Source organism: Nicotiana attenuata, chromosome 2 (genome assembly GCF_001879085.1).
Source record: "Nicotiana attenuata strain UT chromosome 2, NIATTr2, whole genome shotgun sequence".
Lineage (NCBI taxonomy): Eukaryota > Viridiplantae > Streptophyta > Magnoliopsida > Solanales > Solanaceae > Nicotiana > Nicotiana attenuata.
In genome coordinates, this window is record NC_031990.1 from 56731105 (window position 1) to 56752141 (window position 21037).

General features: G+C 37.8%; 2 protein-coding genes and 1 non-coding gene across 4 annotated transcripts; 1 reads left to right on the forward strand and 2 right to left on the reverse strand.

The window, feature by feature from the left end:
• Positions 1031-1103, forward strand: TRNAT-UGU. Its single transcript has one exon. It is a non-coding gene; the product is annotated as a tRNA-Thr (tRNA).
• Positions 8388-9788, reverse strand: LOC109219977. The gene is made up of 4 exons (XM_019384440.1): positions 9560-9788; positions 9132-9502; positions 8483-9031; positions 8388-8399 (listed from the first exon to the last, which is right to left on the reverse strand). Exons 1-4 carry the CDS (start codon positions 9786-9788, stop codon positions 8388-8390), a joined length of 1161 nt encoding a protein of 386 aa, XP_019239985.1.
• Positions 9140-16071, reverse strand: LOC109210801 (cytochrome P450 90B1). 2 transcript variants are annotated; one of them, XM_019374277.1, is made up of 8 exons: positions 15714-16071; positions 15293-15617; positions 15033-15185; positions 14687-14926; positions 14500-14592; positions 13942-14020; positions 13693-13799; positions 9140-9952 (listed from the first exon to the last, which is right to left on the reverse strand). In XM_019374277.1, the coding sequence occupies exons 1-8, from the start codon at positions 15914-15916 to the stop codon at positions 9851-9853; spliced, it is 1302 nt and encodes a 433-aa protein (XP_019229822.1). In that variant the 5' UTR covers positions 15917-16071; the 3' UTR covers positions 9140-9850. The 2 variants fall into 2 exon arrangements, with proteins under 2 accessions (XP_019229822.1, XP_019229817.1); XM_019374272.1 differs by lacking the exon at positions 9140-9952 and adding an exon at positions 10749-11386.

Below are 21037 nucleotides of genomic sequence, written 5' to 3' on the forward strand. Positions count from 1 at the left end.
TGAGGAGATAACATTCAATGTGCAGAAATCTATGAGGCGACCAAGTGCATTCGCCAATTGTTCTCTTATTGATGCCGTGGATGTAATCGTAGAAGCTGATGATGAGATGCTGACTATTGAGGACCCTCTTGCTGCATGTCTGGTAAATTTAGATGAGGTGAATGGGGAAGAACTAGCAGAATGGGTGTTGGCTTTAGAGGGCAGAGGGTTTTGGGATAGAACTCTTGAATTTGAGCCCTTGCACTTCGAAAACAGAGAAAGCCCTCCAGCCAAGCCTTCCATAGAAGAACCACCAAAGCTGGAACTGAAGCCACTGCCCGCCCATCTCAGGTATGAGTTCCTAAGACCTAACTCCACATTACCTGTTATTATCTCATCTAGTTTGTTAGATGTGCAGACACTACAACTTTTGCAGGTACTCAAGGAGTGCTCGAAAACGTGTTTTCTCCTCTTTGATTTTCTTAACTATCTTCTATAGGAGACCTTTTTTTGTCCAATCAAAAATGATTTTATCATTTCGGAATCCGCAATTCAATATAGATGGATATATACCCCATCTATATGTCTCTCTTCCTGCCATTTTGCCATTCAATTTGGAATACTTGAACGGTCGATTCTTTTTTTTTATCTTCACTTTCGCCTGAAAGCGGAGGAATGTCTCATTAGTTATAACTAACCATTCCATTAAACAATTAGAATTTGAAATAAATATAGAATGAGAGATATATATGATATAGAATCAAATATAGAACTGTAATAAAAAAATCAAAAGGATTTCAAAATGACAAAAAAAGAAATGAAAAAGAACATTTACCATTCAAATTGAAAATGAAAATAAAAGAATATTAACAATATTTACAATCACTATTTAATAATATTAGTATTAGAATTGTGATAAATCGAAATTCTATATCGCTATATTAATCCTTATGTTCTAGAATATTCAATATAATATTGAATAGTTAATAACTAAGATTCCAATTCCAATAGTTTAGTCAATTACTATGCATATAAGATTTCTGTTATGTGGGCCCGCTTAGCTCAGAGGTTAGAGCATCGCATTTGTAATGCGATGGTCATCGGTTCGATTCCGATAGCCGGCTTTTCCCTATTCTTTTTTTTATTCCATTTTTTAGATGATTGATAATGTTCCTTTGAAATCAAAGAATATTGAAATAGCGCCTTCTTCCTTTTCCAAAAGCTATCAATTTATTATAGGAACTTCCAATTATGTCAGGAAAGAATTCTATATATAATAGAAGGGGGTCTGTATATTTATCCAATTCATCCCATTCTTCTTTTCTTTATAGTAATAGTACAAGTACACTATTTCAGTAAACTTCGCTTCATTTAGTTCAGTTTAGTTTTAGTTTAGGTTTATTCTGTAAAATAAAATTCAATAAAAAATAAAATAAATAGAAATAAGAATTAATTCGAAATACTAAATAAGAAATAAGAATAAGGAGTCTTTATGTCGCGTTACCGAGGACCTCGTTTCAAAAAAATACGCCGCCTGGGGGCTTTACCAGGACTAACTAATAAAAAGCCTAGGACCGGAAGTGATCTTAGAAACCAATCGCGTTCCGGGAAAAAATCTCAATATCGTATTCGTCTAGAAGAAAAACAAAAATTGCGTTTTCATTATGGTCTTACAGAACGACAATTANGAAAGACAAACTAATGCATCCAATCTACTATGCTAGTAGAACGCTGAGTGGAGCCCAGCTGAACTACACTGTGACTGAGAAGGAGATGTTGGCTGTGGTGTTTGCTTTCGACAAGTTCAGATCATACCTGATTGGCTCTAAGGTAATTATATACACTGATCATGCAGCTCTCAGGTACTTGATTGAGAAGAAGGAGTCTAAACCGCGCCTGATTCGTTGGGTGCTATTACTGCAAGAGTTCGACCTCAAAATTCGTGACCGTAAGGGCACAGAGAACCAAGTCGCTGACCATCTATCACGACTTGAGGGAGCTGAAAACTCAGTAGAGGTTGAGGATATTCTGGAAACCTTTCCAGCGAGCAACTGCTCGCTACAAGTCTTGAGGAAGTGCCATGGTATGCAGACTTCGCAAATTACCTGGCAAGCGGTATAGTTCCCTATGACCTCTCCTCTGTACAAAAGAAAAAGTTTTATCGTGACTGCCGTATGTATTATTGGGATGAACCTTATCTGTTTCGAATATGTGTTGACAATATGATCCGGAGGTATGTCCCCGAGATAGAACAATCTTCTGTTTTGCGGGCATGTCACGCATTGGCGTATGAAGGGCATTTTGGAGGAGTCCGGACAGCCGCGAAAGTGCTAGAGGCCGGTTTCTTTTGGCCAATAGTGTTTAAGGATGCACATCAATGGGTGAAGGGCTGCAACGAATGTCAGTGAACTGGGAACATTTCCTATCGCCATGAGATGCCCATGAACCCGATTCAAGAGGTTGAAGTGTTCGATGTCTGGGGGATTGACTTCATGGGACCCTTCGTCAGCTCCTTTGGCAATAAGTACATACTTGTTGCTGTAGATTACGTGTCCAAATGGGTAGAAGCTGCAGCATTGCCCACTAATGATGCAAGAGTGGTGGTGGGGTTTTTGAACAAGAACATATTCACCCGTTTTGGGACCCCGATAGCGATTATCAGTGACGGAGGCACCCACTTCTGTAATCGAGCCTTCGAGAAGTTGCTAGCGAAGTATGATGTACGCGACAAGGTGGCAACACCATATCATCCGCAGACCAGTGGACAAGTGGAAGTGTCTAATAGAGAGATAAAGAGTGTATTGACCAAGACGGTAAATGCCACAAGAACTGATTGGGCAAAAAAGCTAGATGATGCACTCTGGGCTTATAGAACTGCTTTTAAAACACCAATTGGTATGTCACCATATAATTTGGTGTTCGGGAAGGCCTGCCACTTACCAGTGGAACTTGAACATAAAGCTTGGTGGGCACTGAAATAGCTGAACCTAGATATTGAGGCTGCGGGCACAACAAGAATCACTGAATTGCATGAGCTTGACGAGTTCCGATATCTGGCTTTTGAGAGCACAAGGTTGTACAAGGAAATAATGAAGAGGTTGCACGACCAGAACATTGTTGAGCGACACTTCAACCCTGGGGACAAGGTATTGCTCTATAACTCAAGATTAAGGCTATTCCCGGGTAAGCTCAAGTCACGATGGTCTGGTCCATTTCGAGTGGTCGAAGTATTCCCTTCAGGGGCTGTAGAGATTGCCTCAGAGAAAGACTCTCACACGTTTAGAGTCAATGGGCAGAGATTGAAACTATATGTCGGCATGAATGAACCAAAAGAAGTGACAGAGATCCACCTGACGGAACCTCAGAGGTCAAGCGAACCGTAAATGCGCTTATCTGCGTCGTGCCGTGACGTGAAATCAGGCGCTGCGTGGGAGGCAACCCATGAATTTTGTTGTTTTTGTTTTCTTATGTAACCTTCTAAAAAAAATATCGCACCGCGACTGCGGCTCGACCGCGGTCAATGACGAGTAGTCTGCCTGGACTTTGCTCGAACCACCGCGACCGCGGTCAAACGAAAACATTCTGCCTCAGGTATTTTCTTTCACCGCGACCGCGGAGGTTCGCTAACATCCATCGCCCAGGTAAGTAAAATTTCATTTTTTTTATTTTTCTTTCTTCTCCCCCCTTTTAATTTAATTAAAACACCCGCCCCCCCTCACTTTCCCCATCTCCTCTCTCTCTCTCTAAACCCTAAACTCACATTTTCCTCCTCTCTTCTTCTTCTTCTTCTTCTTCTTCTTCTTCTTCTTCAATCTCCATTCATCTCACTCTCTCTTCCATCAAGGTATGTCACTCCCCTATCTCTTATATTGTATTTTTTTGTTTTAGTTTTTATGTTAGTTCCATGTTGTAATTGTGTAGTATTTCTAGTAGATTTTTGTTTTTTTTCTTTTGATTTTCGTTTTTGTTGATTGCTTGTTAATGGGTTATGTGCACAATGTTGTAGAGTGGTGTGTGCACCATGTTGTAGAGAAGTGTATGCTTGTGGGTGTTAGACTAATTGTTGTGGGGTGAAATGGTGAAGTACAAATTGTTGATTTGGGGGATAAATTGATGTATCCATGAGGGCTAAATGTGTTAGGATAGTGCCTTGCTCACAAGGTGTTTGTGGAATTGCCCCAATGGTGTTCTAAGGGCTAATGTGGCCTTGGTAGTGGTGAAGTGAGTAACCACCCAAGGTTCGCACAACTCAAACCCCCACTGATAAGAGCCTCTGTTTGTTCGGCAGGTACAATGCATCCATCTAGGAAGAGACGCGCCACAGGGTCCTCCGCTAGTGGACCGAGCAGCTCTTCTAAAGCTAGGGGTCAAGCTAGTGCGGCCCAATTTGACCGCGCTAGGTTTGTCTCCAAGCCATCTGAGGACCGGTATACTGCCAAGGCGGCCAAGAAACTGTTACCAGAAGTGCATATTGATGGACCAGCCTTGCAGGCGGAATGCCCAAATATATTCAATGAGTTGAGGAGGTGTGAGCTGGATATCTTCTTTGATGAACCGGAGATGGCAAATGTCCAGATGGTTAGGGAATTCTATGCTAACTGCCCGGAGCATGTCAATGGGGTAGTTACAGTGCGCAGCACCCGTGTAGATGCATCACTTGAGGCCATCCGCCGAGTGTACCGGCTGCCAGTTTTCATGGGGGATACAGATCATTACTTTGTTTATGGCCACCCAAATGTCTGGTAGGCACGGATTCTTGAAACAATATGTATGCCAGACAGAGAGTATATATGGATAAAGCACCGGATCACACTGAACTCCCAGTCTCTCAATTGGGAGGCTAAGTGTTGGCTCACAATTATCAACAGCTGGTTTGCTACCCTCCAGCAACACTACCGATGTCAATGGGCCACGAGCAGCAGCTATCTACTATTTTATGACCCACCAGGATTTTGATGTCGCCAAGCTCCTTCATGATGAGATGTTTATCCGCTCTCCAGAAGCACTAAAGGGGTTTTACTTCCCCTCTCTGGTCACAAAGCTTTGCCGCACTGCACGAGTCCCTGAAAATCCCAGAGTAGATGGGAAACTGCCTGTGAAAGCCCCATTCCGGGCTAGGAAGATAACAGTGGGGAGAGAGCCGGTAGTGGTAGTTGATGATGATGATGAAGCTGATGAGGCTGCTGAGGACACTGTTGTCACACCACCATCGAGAGCTGATGAGGCGGGCACATCACAGCCCCGTTGAAGTACCCGCCTGATAGCCCTGGAGCAAGAAATGGCTGGTCTCCGCACTTCTGTCACTGACCTGGGCACCAGAGTTGACATTCTGACCACTCAACAGGCCAAGTCGGAGAAAAAGATTATGGGATGGCTTCGAGCGCTAGGACGAGCATGTCACCTCGATCCTAGCACCGTCTCTAATCAGGATTGAGCTTCAGGGAAGTCCCCTTACCTTACTCTGCTTTATATTTGTTGACATGGGGACATGCCAAATTTTTAAGTGTGGGGTGGGGGATGGCTGTTGTTGTAAAAAGATTGTATAACTTTGTATGATGTTGCTTTCTTTTTGATTGTTTGGTATTTTAGGGTCATGTTAGTTAACTTCGACTTGGCCCGAAGACGGACACCTTTCGACAGGTCTCTTGAGGGACATTAGTCGGGAAAAAAAAGGCAATATAAGGACTCTTCCTGATGACGGATCCTTTAGACAATTTCTTGAGGGAAGTAAGTCTAGAAAAAAAAACCAAAAAGATTTTTTATTTTAGGTAGTGTAGTAACTCCCCCTTGGTTTTTCTTTGGGCCACGATTCTTTTCCAAGGGTTTAGCTTGAACCGGGTGTAGGTAATTTTTTTTTGTTTATTTTGTTTTTAGTTTTTAGTTAGTATTGATGAGCTGAAATAGAAAGAGAAACCCTTGGCGTTAATACACCTGAACATAGTAGACACTAGAGTGTAACGCTTAGTCTCAGTGGTTGACTCTTGCTAAAGTGCCTTAAATTTGTATGTTTGTAACTGACTTGAACACTCAAAAGAGAGTGTCTTGATAAACCAATCTGGAGTGAGTCATGTGCCATGTGTGTGTGAGCTGTACTGTATTCTATGCTTTACACTTGATGCCTAGAACTTGCCCTGTGTGTTTGCAAAGCGAAATAGTAGCTTCATTCAGTCTTAGAAGTGATATAGGCATTTCTTTGTTAAGCCAGATATATAAAGTAGACCCACCTAAATGTAATACATCGTAGTTAACCCCGTTGAGCCTATAAGCTTGTTTCTTTGGCAACCACATTGCGAACCTTACCCAATTGTTTGAATAGCCATCTGTTTGAACCCCTTTGACCTCACATGAGCACTTGAATGGCCTTGAAATATGCAAAAGTTAAAGTGTGGGGTGGTGGTTTTATTTTTGAGTGGAACCAATGAAATAGAGGAAAGGTGCAGTTTTTGGAAAAGTAAAAGAAGAAGCACCACTTAAAAGAAAAAAAAAGAGAGAATGAATAAATGTAGTAGTTGATAAGTGATGGCTCGATACAAATGCACCTAAAGGAAGGGGATGCTATAAATAAAAATGTGGTGGAACGTCTGGTTGACATAAATCTGATTTGGAGGTTAATGTGAGTATATTAAAAGTGCTTAGGGAGGTTAGTCACTATATCCAAATATATCCTACCCATCCCTTAGCCTACATTACAACCAAGTGAAGTCCTAATTGATCTTAGACTGAATAGGCTCGATTAGTAGAGTAGTACACTACGGACAAGCCTATGGTGCATCTTTGTGGCATGTGAATGTTCTTTCTGAGAGTGAGCGAATTTTGTCTATCTGAGTTCCTAATTGTTCTTAATAATATTGTTTGTGGAACTACTCTCTTGTGTGACGTGAGGGCATGTGATTTACGAAGGAAAGGTAAGTCTTGACCTCTGTATAGAGTAGTTTGAGTAAGTATGAATATTGCACGGCACGTGAGATTCGACTTTTGAGGCAAAGGTTGTTCACTACTAGGTGAAACCTTGGTGAATTGTTCTTGGTGTGATACGTCAAGGGAAAAAGCTTGGGGAAGGAACTTTGATAGAGTGTGGTGGATTGCTCGAGGACTAGCAATGATTTAAGTGTGGGGTGTTCATAATAGGCTATATAGACGATATTTACACCCTAAATGTACCATGCTTTATTGTTGTTTGAAAGGTTAAATGATAACAAAATGCTCTAATTGGTGTTCTTTTGCTTCGCAGGGATTAATCCAAGTTAGGAAGAACTATGGAGTATTTTGGAGGCAATAATGTGGAAAAAAGGCCAATCAAGAAGCACCCGAGCGGAAAGAAGCAAAAAAAGAGGACTGGGCTTGAGCCACCATGACCGCGGTCGGCCGCGGCTGGACCGCGGTAAGCTAAAGAAGCGAGGCAGAATGATTAGCTCTCACCGCGGTCGCGCCGCGTTTTGCCGCGGCCGCGGTGAACTGTGCAGCTACCCAGAACTTTTGGGACCAAAGTGTAAATCAGGGAAAACTTATTCCAAACCCTTATAAACTCAAGAAGCTCGCCCAAGAAAGTTTAAAAGCTTGTTTTTAGACAATTTGGAGGCAAGAACAAGTGTGAGAAGAGACACCAACCATTAGGGTTTTTCTATCTTCTCTTTATTATTTCAATTGCACATTATGAACAATTTAGTAGTTTTATCTTGTTTGGTTATGAGTAGCTAATTCCTTAATCTAGGGTTTTGATGGAATCTATTGAAGGATGAACTTCTTGTTATGTTAATATAGTTTGCCCAGTTTAATCTTTATTTGTTCAACTGCGTTCTTGTTGTAGTTAATTGATAGGATCCTCAATTAGCTGTGCCTATTTAGTGTGCATAACTCGGGAGAGAGTGCACATTTAGGTAATTGTTGAACAACACCACTCCTAAAGTATATGAGGGATCAATAATCGAGGGTTTAAAGGTGGTATTAGGGATAACGAAGCCTTGGGTGCAATCTAAAGTGAGCTGTAATAAACAAAGCCAGCCAGCGTAACTCGGGAGAGCGCGTCTAGTGAATTGTCGTGATTACTCGAGAGAGATTTACGGTAATAAGAGTGATCATGATTGATAGAGACAATTAGGCGAATCCAGGTAAAACATAACCGGGAGGAATTCCATCAATAGGGGAAATCATAACCTTAGATCCTTCTCTTAATTGTTTACAACTTAATCATAGTTAGTCTTTATTTGCTTAATTGCAGTTAGTCTTAGTTAGTAGAAACATCCTCACTTGTTATTCAAAACGTTTGGGAAGTTGATTACGTAGAACTTCGTAAGTCTAACGAGAGTAATTGATAGGTTGATTCCTTGTGGGTTCGACTCTGGGCTAAATACTCAGATTATATTTGCAACGTCCTCTTAGTCCTTTTTACAAGGCATAGTTGGGCGTGATCATGCACCATGCTGCAAAATAATAAAATTAGCAATTGATATATAAAAGAAAGAAACAGAGGTATAGGCCTCTTTCAGAAGGTGCACCAGCTTACATTCAATATACTTCTTTCAGTCATTGTGTCTTGATAAATGCCAAAACCTGACTGTCTAGGCCTTTTATACCCTGCTGCCTGTTGAGTTTCATGTGCTTGTTGTATGTTTGAGCTTATATTGCTAGTACCCCTTCCTCCAATAGCAGCAACAGCAAATCTCCTCATATCAACATGCCTAGTCATGATTTTGCACCCTATTTCTTCTAATATAGATATAATTGACTTATGCCTAGGTCCTACTATCCAGGAATTAAATGTTTCATACATATTATTTTCAACAACATCACACTTAGACATATCACTAAAATAAGCCCTTACCCATACCTCTTTGTTGTAATCTAGTGCATCCTCACATATGTTTCTCCCTAGCATTGACAACCTTGCAAGCTCATCTTTAAACTGGACAACAAATGATGATTTGGAACATCTCCAGAATTGCATCCTTCTTTCTTCACCTTTCCATTTTTTAGCCCAGTTGGACCATATATGCCTGGCACACATTCTGTGCTCTGCCATGGGCAGACAGTCCTCAATTGCTGGGACTAATCCCTGCAACAAAAAATACAAGATATTGTTCCAGTATCATATATAAATACAAAATAAGTAAACATAATTATGATGAACAAATAAAGTAATCAACAGAATGTACCTTTTGACTATCTAACATTACTATTAAGTTTGTTTCATCTCCTAGCTCCAAGTCAACAGCTAGATATTGTATGAACCAAGTCCAGGAATGTTTTGTCTCTTGGTCCACAACTGCCCATGCTATTGGAAACATTTGATTGTTCCCATTTTTTCCAACAACTACCAACAATTCACCTTTACATAACCCCTTCAAGAAGCATCCATCAAAACCAATGATCCTCCTGCACCCTTCTAACCATCCCCTTTTAAGAGCATCAAAACATACATAAAAGTAGACAAATAAGTGCTTCCCTGGTGTAGTGTCACTATCAGTTCTAATCCAGCCAGAACTCCCTAGATTTTCAGCTTGAGTGTTTTCTGTAGTTGTATTTACTACAGCCTCCACAGAATGTTCAGCATAGTGTTCTGCATTTATACCAGCTCAATCACCATCTAAAGTTGCCCTAGACTCATTTTCAACCACTTGTGGCCCACAGATAAGAGCAATTGGGACCACCTCCACAAGAGGGTCATCAATAAGTTGACAAACAAATAAGTCTAATACCCCCTCTTTACATTGACAACCAATATTATACAATTTTTCATCATTTTCAATTAGTACAAACTTTTCTGACCTAGAGTTAAATACATAAAAGCCCCTAACAGAAACATACCCCATACTTCTCGTATAATACTCAAGCTCAAACAAGGATAAGTGGTCCTTATCTATAGGAAACTCATTTACCTCACTTTCACTAACGTATTTGGCGATAGGAGCTTCGATAAAAACTCCACCGTGGTGAAAACGAAAAAGAACATATTCTGACATGTCTTCGATTTTACCTACAATGAAAAGAAAGACAAAAGTCAGAAGATTCGAAAACAGCAAATGAAAACCCTAAATTTCCATATGAAAATTTCAAAAACATCATTGTAACAACAACACCCAAAATAAACTACAAAAGCAATATTAAAGTAGGTAAATCAACACTTACCAATATTTTAAAGCACGAAAGTGAAGGACCAACAATGTAAGAATCGATACACTGTAAGAACGTGATGAAATTTCGAAAGGACCAACATTGAAATTTCGATTATCCAGCCTTCAAACAAAAGGACCAACACTGCGAACCCATGGTTTCATCTCCTAGGGCTTGTGATTTTGGTTAACGGGGTGAGAGAAGATCGGTGAATTTTGAGAATTAGGTAAAAAATGAAAAGGTTTATTAACTGAAATTGGGTGTGGGTTTTTTTTATCGGGTGTGGGTTTTTTAGCGGGCACGGGCACGGGTTGAGATTTACTGGGAGGGAATTACGTGGATAATAAATTCAAGTGGCAGTAAATAATTCGTTAGCTTTATACGTTGGCAGCGGTTATGAACATGCGCCTGTGTCATAAGCACAGGTTAGTGTTTTGTGTTTAAATGGCACATGAGATAAGGGGTTGGAGTGTCAAAACGGAAAAGGTCCGAATTGAGGTGCCAAAATAAAAAACGGGGCCAACTAAAGGGGTTGCGTATGGGTTTGGCCTATTAATAAACTTCATCCACTAACTATGAGCATAATTTTAATAAAGAAATTCGCAGCAACATAAAAAAAGAAAGATCGCAGCAAAGTCCAAAACAGAAAAAAGGTAAAATGGAGAATAGAATGTTTTGTTGTATTTAATTACACAGAAAATTATGTACTAACACAGTAAGAAAAAGAAGAAAAAAAAGGAGACAAGAAAAAGAAATAAAACATAAAAAAGAGAACAAAAAACTATAGCAGCTTCACTTCCCTAGATAAATAGCTAGATTTACAAACTGCGCTTTAATTAATTTGACCAGTTCAAGTACCATCCTCTCTTCTCTTTTGTAATACATGAACCAAAGGCAATATTCTTTCCTTGTGCTTCTAGTTCTGAATAGAATGTAGTAGAGGCTGAGGTGAAGCCTAACGTCTCTTTTGTTCAGCTATTTTTTTTTCCCTTTGTTATAGAGTACTTGTATATATGTTACCCTACAATAATGAAGAGTGATAATTTGTTTGGATTCTGATAGGGAGGCCATTGGGGAAATCGACGTAAGGGAAGGCAAAAGGCTGATCAGAAGCAGCTAATTTCCAGTGGAAATTGAGGACAAGATAGTGGATGAAAATGGCCATCTCAAGTTTGGCCAATTCAGATCCTGTACACAACCGTGGTCCTCCCCCAAATGGCATGAAATTATTACTACTTTTCGTTGTGCTGCTCGTGCCTGTGCTTCCTCCCTTTGCTGAAGGCGACCCTTGTTCATTCTGCATTAACAATATAATTAAACACACCACTCACCCAACAACTCATCAAACTTTTTTTTTGCCACACATAATTTCTCTTTCTTTTATATAAGTGAACAGGAATATTAATTTAGGACTGGACCTTGAGGACTTTATATAAGTTTACCCAATACTTACATATCAAAAGTTCTATAATACATTCTCAGACCACTTTAACTAATTCTAGCAAAATTTTCACTCTTTTCTTTTTTTGGATTATAAATTTATGCACTTGATTATTTATTTAATTACTGACTGTAAATATGAGTATTTTTATGCTAACTATTGGACTCTTTAGCAATAGATATCAACAACATCAATGAGTGTCCTTTCGTCCTCTCAGCTGTTATAGTCATTATTATCCAGACAAGTCAGATTACAGAAGAAGATTGGAGTGGACATGCAATTGCATGAATATCTGCTTTTGATTCTGTAGTACATTGAGATCCTGAGGAACTAGTACTGCTGCACCAAGCATTCAATGCACATGATGTCTTTAAGGAATTATTATCCTGCCTCCTCTATGCATTCTTGAATATATATTATGATGTTTTTGTCTAAAGAAAATCATTATTTGGTACCTCAATTGCTACACTATGCTACCACAGGCGGAGTTAGGAAAAACTTAAAAAAGTGAAAATTCATATTATACTATACGGAGTATATAATATTTACATAATATCATTTTCTGACAAAAAAAATATAAATAAACTTCTTCGTTATATGTAATTCTGTCCCAGGGGTGGAGCTAGCTCTTTGGATACGAGTTCGGCTGAACCCATTAACTTTTGTCCAAATAATGTATTTATCTTAAAAAATTATTGAATTATTTACAAACTGTTAATTTAGAACCCAATCACTCAAAAGAATTAGAATATTGAGTACATAAATTTTAAATTCTTGCTCCGCCTATATCTGCCCCTGTCTCGGCCCCCAAAAAAGAAGATAAAATGGGAAATGAATGGAGCAGCATGGAGGTGAGCCAACATGAAAAGCACAGGTGCACGTGCACATGAAAACCCCACAGCCACATGCGGGTTGGGGTTGGCCGAAGGCTTTTAAGTTTGTAATAACCTCAATTGGGGCCTCTCCCACGCCCACACGCATTGCCACCCTTCTGGGACTTTGAGCTGGTTTTGGGTTGGGGTATGGTCTATGGATGCACAAAAAATTAATTTCCTATTTGAGTTTTTGAATGTGTGGGTGGGTGTGGAGAAAGTGTTGGGTCACAATCCTAACACTCTTTTTTTTTGTCTAATTATTTGGTTTCTTAAATTTAATGTCTGACTAATTTATCACATCCCTTCACGGTAAAGTAGTCTCACACATTCATACGGAGTGAGTGATTTTATTTTGTGTCTCACACAACTGACATTGTGTCACACTAGTTGTGTGAGGTTTCTGTTTATCTCATATATTTGTGAACACATATCTTACACATTTGGGTCTACAAAATTCAGGAACCACACAGTTGTGATACAAAAAAGAGGTCTTGCATAAAAAATTTCATATGGAGTACTCAATTCACAGCTTTTAGGTGGGGTACTTCTCCGTACAGTATGCAACATCTGTGCAAGAATTTGATCATGGCAGTTCATTTTTGGTTTGGGTCCCTTTCTGTGGATTATTATGATTACAAGGATAGCTAAATCCCACCATGCTTTTTGCTTTTTTGATATTTTATAGACTCTTTATCATGCGACCCCAACAAATGGCCTCGATGGAATGTTCTGTTGGACTCCTCCCCCACCTTCATCTTCCACCCCCAACCTTGTCTTAATGCATTGCCTTATCCATTTAATTGTTTTCTTCTTTTGGATACAATTATATCAGCCATAGTTTTTTCACCGAGCTTAAAGATGTTATGTCGAGGATCTTGAATAATTTTCACCCCACGAGCTACTATTGAGTTCAAGTTAGATCAAATGTCTATTTACTTAAAAATGAGCTTACTTCGTACCCCTGTACTTACATTAAGTGCACCTAAATATGAGTACAAAATGGTTGTTTAAAAATAGAGGTGTAGTTTCTTTTAGCTTCTTGTCACTTGATCTAACGATTCTCATGCATGTGCAACCTCAAGCACAGCACTAATAAAGGTAGCAGTGTACGCATAAAAAAAACAATTAAAACTAAATGTATAAAAGAATTTGCACTCTCTATGAAGCTACCTACAATAAATTTAAATCCGTCTAAGTGCTTTATGTAGTAGTAGAGGATTGAAAGAGAAAAAAAAAGGTAAAAAAAATAAAAGCACGTTAGAGGGTTTTAATGCAAAATTGACAAACCTGCCATCTCCACGGATCGAAGTGCTGAGGTCGGCCAAAAAGTGAAGGATCTAAATGCACTGCTGAAATCACTGGTAGTACTTTCCATCCACATGGAATGTCATAACCTTTTTTGTTTTCAAGTTGAAAAACCACCGCATGCATAAACAAAAGATTGTTAAAAGCCAAACCAAGTCAGATTCTAAAGCTGCAGACAGGCATTCTAGCTCATGTATAAATTTTACTATCACACTTTGAACTGTAACTTACCTTTATATCGAACATCTTTCACAGCCTTCCTGTGAAGAAACCTTACTACATTCCCAAGCCTTAGAGTCTCACTAATAACCTACAAAGTTTTATAACAAAAAAAAAAAAGGAAAGTGAATCAATATGAAAGTATTTTACTTATATATATTGTCAGTAAAGAATAATGTATTTTAACATATACTCATTTTCCAGGTTATTAATCACACTTTTCTTACGAACAATTATTTTTTAAGTGAGCTGATAGTGTTAGGTCTTCACACCTCACACATGGTGGGAAGTTAGTGATATACTCCATACATTCACTTTTGCTTGTCATGTTTAGCTTTTCGAGAGTCAAACTAGATAAACTTTGAATAACGTTTTAACATGTATTTTTTCACCATATTAATATGAGAAAAAATAAAAATTATAGTATTTTTCGTATAGTATTCGAATATCTCAATTTTAGTTTCAAAGATTAAACAAATTGACTCTCTTGATAAGTAAAAGTGAACACAGGAAATACATGACAATAAGCTATTATTTATTTGACATTAGCTTTAAAGACTAGAAGCTTACACATTGTGTGAATTCCATTTTCTTATAGTCATCCCAAGTCAATTCTGTGACTCCTGACTCCTTTTTGGCTCTGGAAATCTCTAAGTGTTCTTCCTGAATATGTTATCAGCACAATAAATTAGAGGTTGGACTTCAAGAAAATCATATCCATTAACTAATTAAAAGCTGATTAAATCTTTGAGCTTACTGTTAACTGTTGAACAGCAGCAGGACAACTTTCCAAGAAGTAAATTGCAAGAGCTATAGCTACAGATGAAGTTTCATGGCCAGCAAAGAGCAAACTTAGTAGCAAATCAAGAATTTGTTCCTTTGAAAGATTGGAATTTTTCAGAACCCAACCAAGTAGGTCACTTTTTTCGTCTCCTATCATTTCTTTAAGCCTTTCCTCCATTTTTCTCTCGATAAAATTAAGAATTGTCGATCGAGACTGTAACAGAAAATAGAAAATTAAACTTAAAATTCAAGTCTTGAAACTAAACAATCTAATTTCTGCTTTTACTTAAATGATATGGTGATATCAATATATATAATACCTGTAAAGCCCTTCTGTAAGCTGTTCCTGGAAAATTCAATGGAGCAGAAACTACTCCTTTCATAAATGTAATGTACTCTTTTTTCAGCTGCTCTGTCTCTGACTTTCCAGGTTCTAAACTCATGATATGTTCTGCCATAAAGTTGAATGTAAACTGTAGAAATTCAACACACAAAACAAGAACAATCACTAAAGTTAGAAAGAGCATATAGAAAATTTGATTAACATTTTGAAAAACAAAAAACTTATTTAAGTACTTACCTTTTTTGCTTCATCTTGAGCACAAACTACAGAATCCTCTTTCCAAGAACCAAGAACAAGCAGAGTATGCTTTTCAACTTCCCTTAAAAGTTGATTCCTGAGCCTAGCATTGCTTAAAAAATTCAGAGAAATCATCCTCATATCTCTATGCATTTGTCCAACTTGAACCAACATAGACCATTTTCCAAGAATTCCACCTATACTTCTTGGGTAACTACACTCAAACAATCTGCCTTCATTTTGCAAAATGTATCTGTTCAGCCCTGCATCTGCTGAGACTATTGTCGGTTCCCCAAACAAATTTGACTTGTAAATTTTCCCATACCTGCAAGTTTTTTTTTTTTTTAAGTGTTCAGAACATACAGATTTTCAAGATTTTATTTTTTCCAAATGAAGTTGGGCTAAGAGTTTAATTAATTACCTTGAGATGTGATGTTGCATGAAATCTCCAATAGTAGTAGCTGAATAAGGTTTCAAATAGCCAATGGTTTCACCAAGAAAAGGCCAACCCATGTTTCCTGGTGGGAGATTTTGGAATTTCTGTTTTCTTTTGAATAGATTAAGAATAATAAGTACAGCCAAGATTGGGGGAACAAGAAAAAGAAGAAACTCCAAGTCAGACATAGATAATTTCTGTTTTCTTCTCGTTTTTCTCTGGCTCACAATAGGCTCTGTTGCTGAAATAAGATAGTAATAGTAGTAATAAGAGTGTTATATAGAGCAGTATATGCAGCTTCAGTTATGAATCTTCCCAGCTGCTACTATAAAGGAACTTTCAGTTTTTTGAAGCTCTTTTTGGAAAGTATATTGCTTTTTATAGGCTTCTTTGTTGTCGCTTAGCATTCACACATCAACTCTACTTTATTCTCTAATTAAATATAAATACCTTCTTAATTTATTATTATATCCTTCTTTACACTAAATACTGTAGTACTATTAAAATATTTTTCATGTTTTTTACGCGACTTCTTTTCTTGATTACATCACCAAGATAGAGAAGAAAATCGAGATACATCAGTACAAACTATAAACATCAAAATTTTCATTATTTCTAGAACATAATCATTCATAGGAACAGTCGTGAAACATAGTAATTGTCTTTGCAGTTAAATTAGACCTATGATTTATTTTTTTAATACAATATTAGACCTATTATTCATATTTTTCGATTTATCTAATATTGAACCAATATATTATGTTCCAAATATTCAGCTTTGAATAGTTGGATGTGAAATTAAATATCATATCTCCAATTTCCGTTCAATCTGAACCTAGGGCCAGCAGATCTTATCCTTTAGGTGTCTTCTTTTCATAGAGAAAAAATGAATTATGTAATTAACCTTGCAATCTGAAAGTCATACTTTCATGTTCTATAAACCATTAAAATTCCAACAATTTGTTTGTATTCGTTTTCCTTGCAAGAATGTTGTGATAATGCTTTATACTAGAAAATGCACTCGATATTTGCACCAAAATGAATGTGTTAAGTTTTTCTGGAAAATACTTAATTATCAAATGTTTGCTAAGAAGAATATTAATCGCAAATTGGAGTAATAAGATTTCTTTGTCTAGACTCGGGAAAACTTGTCTTCATTTGTTGCTTTTTGATATCTTAGTTTGGTACTTTCAAATCTCCTTCATAGTTTGAGACAGTGGATAACTAATTCTCTATCCAAGAAGAAATCGAAGTTGCAGCGAATCAAAATATGAGAAGAAAATAAACACCATACATAAAAGCATGTAGAGAGTGAGAGAGAGTAAAAGGAAGATTTTACAAGGGGTTAAAAACTAAAGGCTTGAAGAAGTAGAAGAGGGCAATGAATGACAATAAATAACTTTCAAATAGTAGATGAGACAAAGATAACCCAACACGAATGAGATCCTCATATGTTGTTGGGAAGAAGAAACCTCATAACTCTACCTCTCATGGAGTTTTGACAACAACTGATGAAGAGAAAATGAAGAAGAATACGAAGACCTAAATCTAAAGAGAAGACCAAGTTTCAGACCAAAAGTCTTATGTTCGATATAGCCTATGTGTAATGGGTTATGTTCAGTAACATGACTTGGGACACGTGGAAGAAGGAGAATCATTAGATGAAATTGATTTAATTCATGATGGATTAAATCTGAGCCATCTGATATTTCTGATTCTAGAAGTTCCCTCATGTGACTAACATGTGAGGGATTATAGTTAGTTAGTAGAAGAATAATTTTGTTATCAATAGGCAAATTAGAGTAGGACAAGTGTACAGTTTTCTCTTTCTTGTTCATTCTTTATTATGCAGATTTTTTGTTGTATATATACATGTACAGTACAGTGATGAAATACACAAAAAAATTTCACAAATCATTCTTCAATATTTCGCAAATGGTATCAGATCAACCAGCTCGATCCAACAATTCAATCATCTAAGCTCATATACATCAAATTCAATCTTCAGTAAACTAAGATGGGTGACACCACCATCACTGGAGATACCAGCAACACTGCAAAGGCAGTAAGCTATGATGTCAATCATCCTTACCACCTTAATAACTCTGATTCTCCTAGGATGACACTGGTCAATACAGTGTTTGATGGGAGAGGATACCCAGGATGGAGGAGTTCTATCTTGTTACCATTATCAGCCAAGAAGAAGCTTGGTTTCATCAATGGAGCATGTCAATCTCCAGGTCTGACATCTCCAGATCATGAGCAATGGAGCTGTGTCAATAATATGGTCATATCTTGGATCTTGAATGTAGTCTATAAGGACATTGGAGACAGTGTGATATATTCCAAAACTGCAAAGGAACTTTGGCATAGTTTAGAGCAGAGATTTGGAAGATCAAATGGAGCAAAGCTCTATCACCTGCAAAAAGAGTTATTAGGATTAGTTCAGGGCAATAGTGACATTGCAGGATATTTCGCTAAACTCAAACGACTATGGGATGAATTGGATGCTCTAAATGTTATCATATGTTGTTCATGTGTTTGTGTTTTTGAAGTAAAAGCAAAACTAACGAAGTCTCTTGATGATCAGAGGATGATTCAACTCGGACTGAATGACATCTATGCACAAGCAAGAGGAAACATACTCATCATGAACCATTTGCCTAGCATAGATGTTGCCTATTCACTTCTCTTGCAAGATGAAAATCAAAGAGAAGTTTATGCAAATGGAACTTTCAACTCTGATTCACTTTCATTCATGGTAGCTGGAGAAACTAAACAGCCTAATGCTCAAATTTTGGCTGAATTTGCAGCCTTCATGGCAACAGGACAGAGGGGAAATTTTCAGAATAGCAGGAATCAAGTACAAAGAGGAGCTGTAATGGCACCTAAATATAACAATTCTGGACAGAAGTTCAACAAGCCTCAACAGAAATTTAAGGGAAGGAAGAAATATAATCCAAATGCGACTTGTACTTACTGTGGAAAGATAGGGCATACACAGGAAGACTGCTATAGAATCATTGGGTTCCCAGATGATTTTGAGTTCACCAATCAGAAAGGTTATCAAAATCAGATCAAGGGAAATGCATTTTTGACACATGAAGATCATGAGAATGCAACAGGACAAAATGTTGAAAACAACAACATGAATTTTGGACAGCAACTCAGCAAGGAGCAAGTTGTAGAAATGATGAACATGTATAAATAGGCAAAACAGGGACAAGCAGGAAACTCAGGAATCAATGCTAATGCAGTTGCTGGTACTATTCTAAAATACTCAGGTTCAACATTTACAGCTTTGAATTCATAAACATGGATCATTGATTCAGGTGCTTCAGAGCATATGTGTTTTGACCCTAATTCCTTTTGGTTTCTAACTCAACTTCCTGTGCCTTTGAACATCAGTTTACCTAATTCTTTCAAGGTAATTGTTACCCATATAGGAAGTGTGTCTATTCTGCCAAGACATGTCTTGAACAATATTTTACATGTTCCAGATTCCAAATACAACCTCTTGTCGGTTCATAGGTTTTGTGTACAGTTCAAGTATGATGTCTTATTCACAAATATTGGGTATGTGTTGCAGGGCCTTTCAATGAAGAGTCACAAGCTTTTGGTGAAGTTAGAGAAGGACTTTACATTTTGGAGCCTAGTATCCTTAAGTCTAAGGGTCTGTTCAATACTAACGTATTTTCAATTCAAAAAGGAAGAAATTCCAATTTAGAGTGTGAGTCAATTTTCTATTCCTGTTCATGTTACTGCTATTCCTGATGTTAAGCTTTGGCATGTAAGGTTGGGACATCTCCCATTTTCAGCAATGAGACATTTAGATTTCCTTCATTGTGATTCACATTCTGATTTTATTTGTGATGTTTGTCCTAAGGCTAAACAAACAAGGAATCATTTTCCTATCAGCAGTATTAAGTCCAAACAGATTTTTGATCTCATACATGTGGACATATAGGGGCCTTATAAGTCTAATACATGTAATGGATTCAGATACTTTCTCACTATAGTAGATGACTATAGTAGAGGAACATGGACTTTCTTGTTGTGTGCTAAGAGCAATGCTTTTCCTATGCTTAAATCATTTTTGTCTATGGTTGAAAGGCAGTTCAATGTAAAGGTGAGAGTGATAAGATCTGACAATGCACTAGAACTAGGAAAAGGAATACAAGAGGCAACTTTTCTAGCTTCAGAAGGAATCTTACACCAGCTATCTTGTGTGGCAACTCCTCAACAAAATGGGATTGTTGAAAGGAAGCATAGACATCTCTTAGAAATAGCTAGAGGTTTAATGTTCAATCAAGGCCGCCCATGTCATATTGGGGTGAATCAATTCTGACTGCCACACAACTTCTTAATAGATTACCCTCTATTGTACTTAAAGGAAAGACACCATATGAGATCTTATTTCAACAAAAACCCAAGTATGGCTACTTGAGGAACTTTGGGTGCCTGTGTTATGCTCCTACACTAGCACAAGGAAGAGGAAAGTTTGATGATAGGGCAACAACTCGTGTTCTCCTTGGTTACCCTCTTCAACAGAAAGGATACAAATTACTTGAACTGTCTGTAAAGAAAGTTTTTGTATCCAGGGATGTAAAGTTTCATGAATCAGATTTCCCTTTTGCTGAAATCAACACACCACACCACTCTATTTTTCCAACTTCAACCTTCACCACTGATCCTAGATATTCAATCACAAACACCAGATCCAACACTGTCCACTCTTTCATAATCTGAAGCAACAGATATTCCTTCAACATCAAGCCCTTCATATATTCCCCATCACCATCAGACTCGTCCTAGTCAAATTTCAGTTTTACCTATCCATCAATCACCACACACAACCTCACCTTTTCCTATACCTGAGGATCCTATGCCATTAAGAAGATCAGGAAGGGTTTCTAGTCAACCACTATATTTAAAAGACTATGTGTAGTAGCATCATGTTCATAGATGTGGACACAACTTGTTTTGCTCAACCCTCCAGGCCTAAGGAATATTGTTTCTCATCTCTCTCACCTAATAATCAGCATGTAATGCAATCCCTTTCTATACTAGCTGAACCTTATACCTTTCGGAAGGCTTGTAAATATCAAGGGTGGATAGAATCTATGGATAAGAAATTAAAGCTCTGCAGGATAATCACACATGGGTTGTGGTTGAGTTACCTAAAGGAAAAAGAGCTTTGCCTTGTAAATGGGCGTATAAGGTAAAGCATTTATCAGATGGGAGAGTTGAAAGACTAAAGGCAAGGTTAGTGGTAAGGGGGGTTATTCAAAGAGAATGGATAGATTATA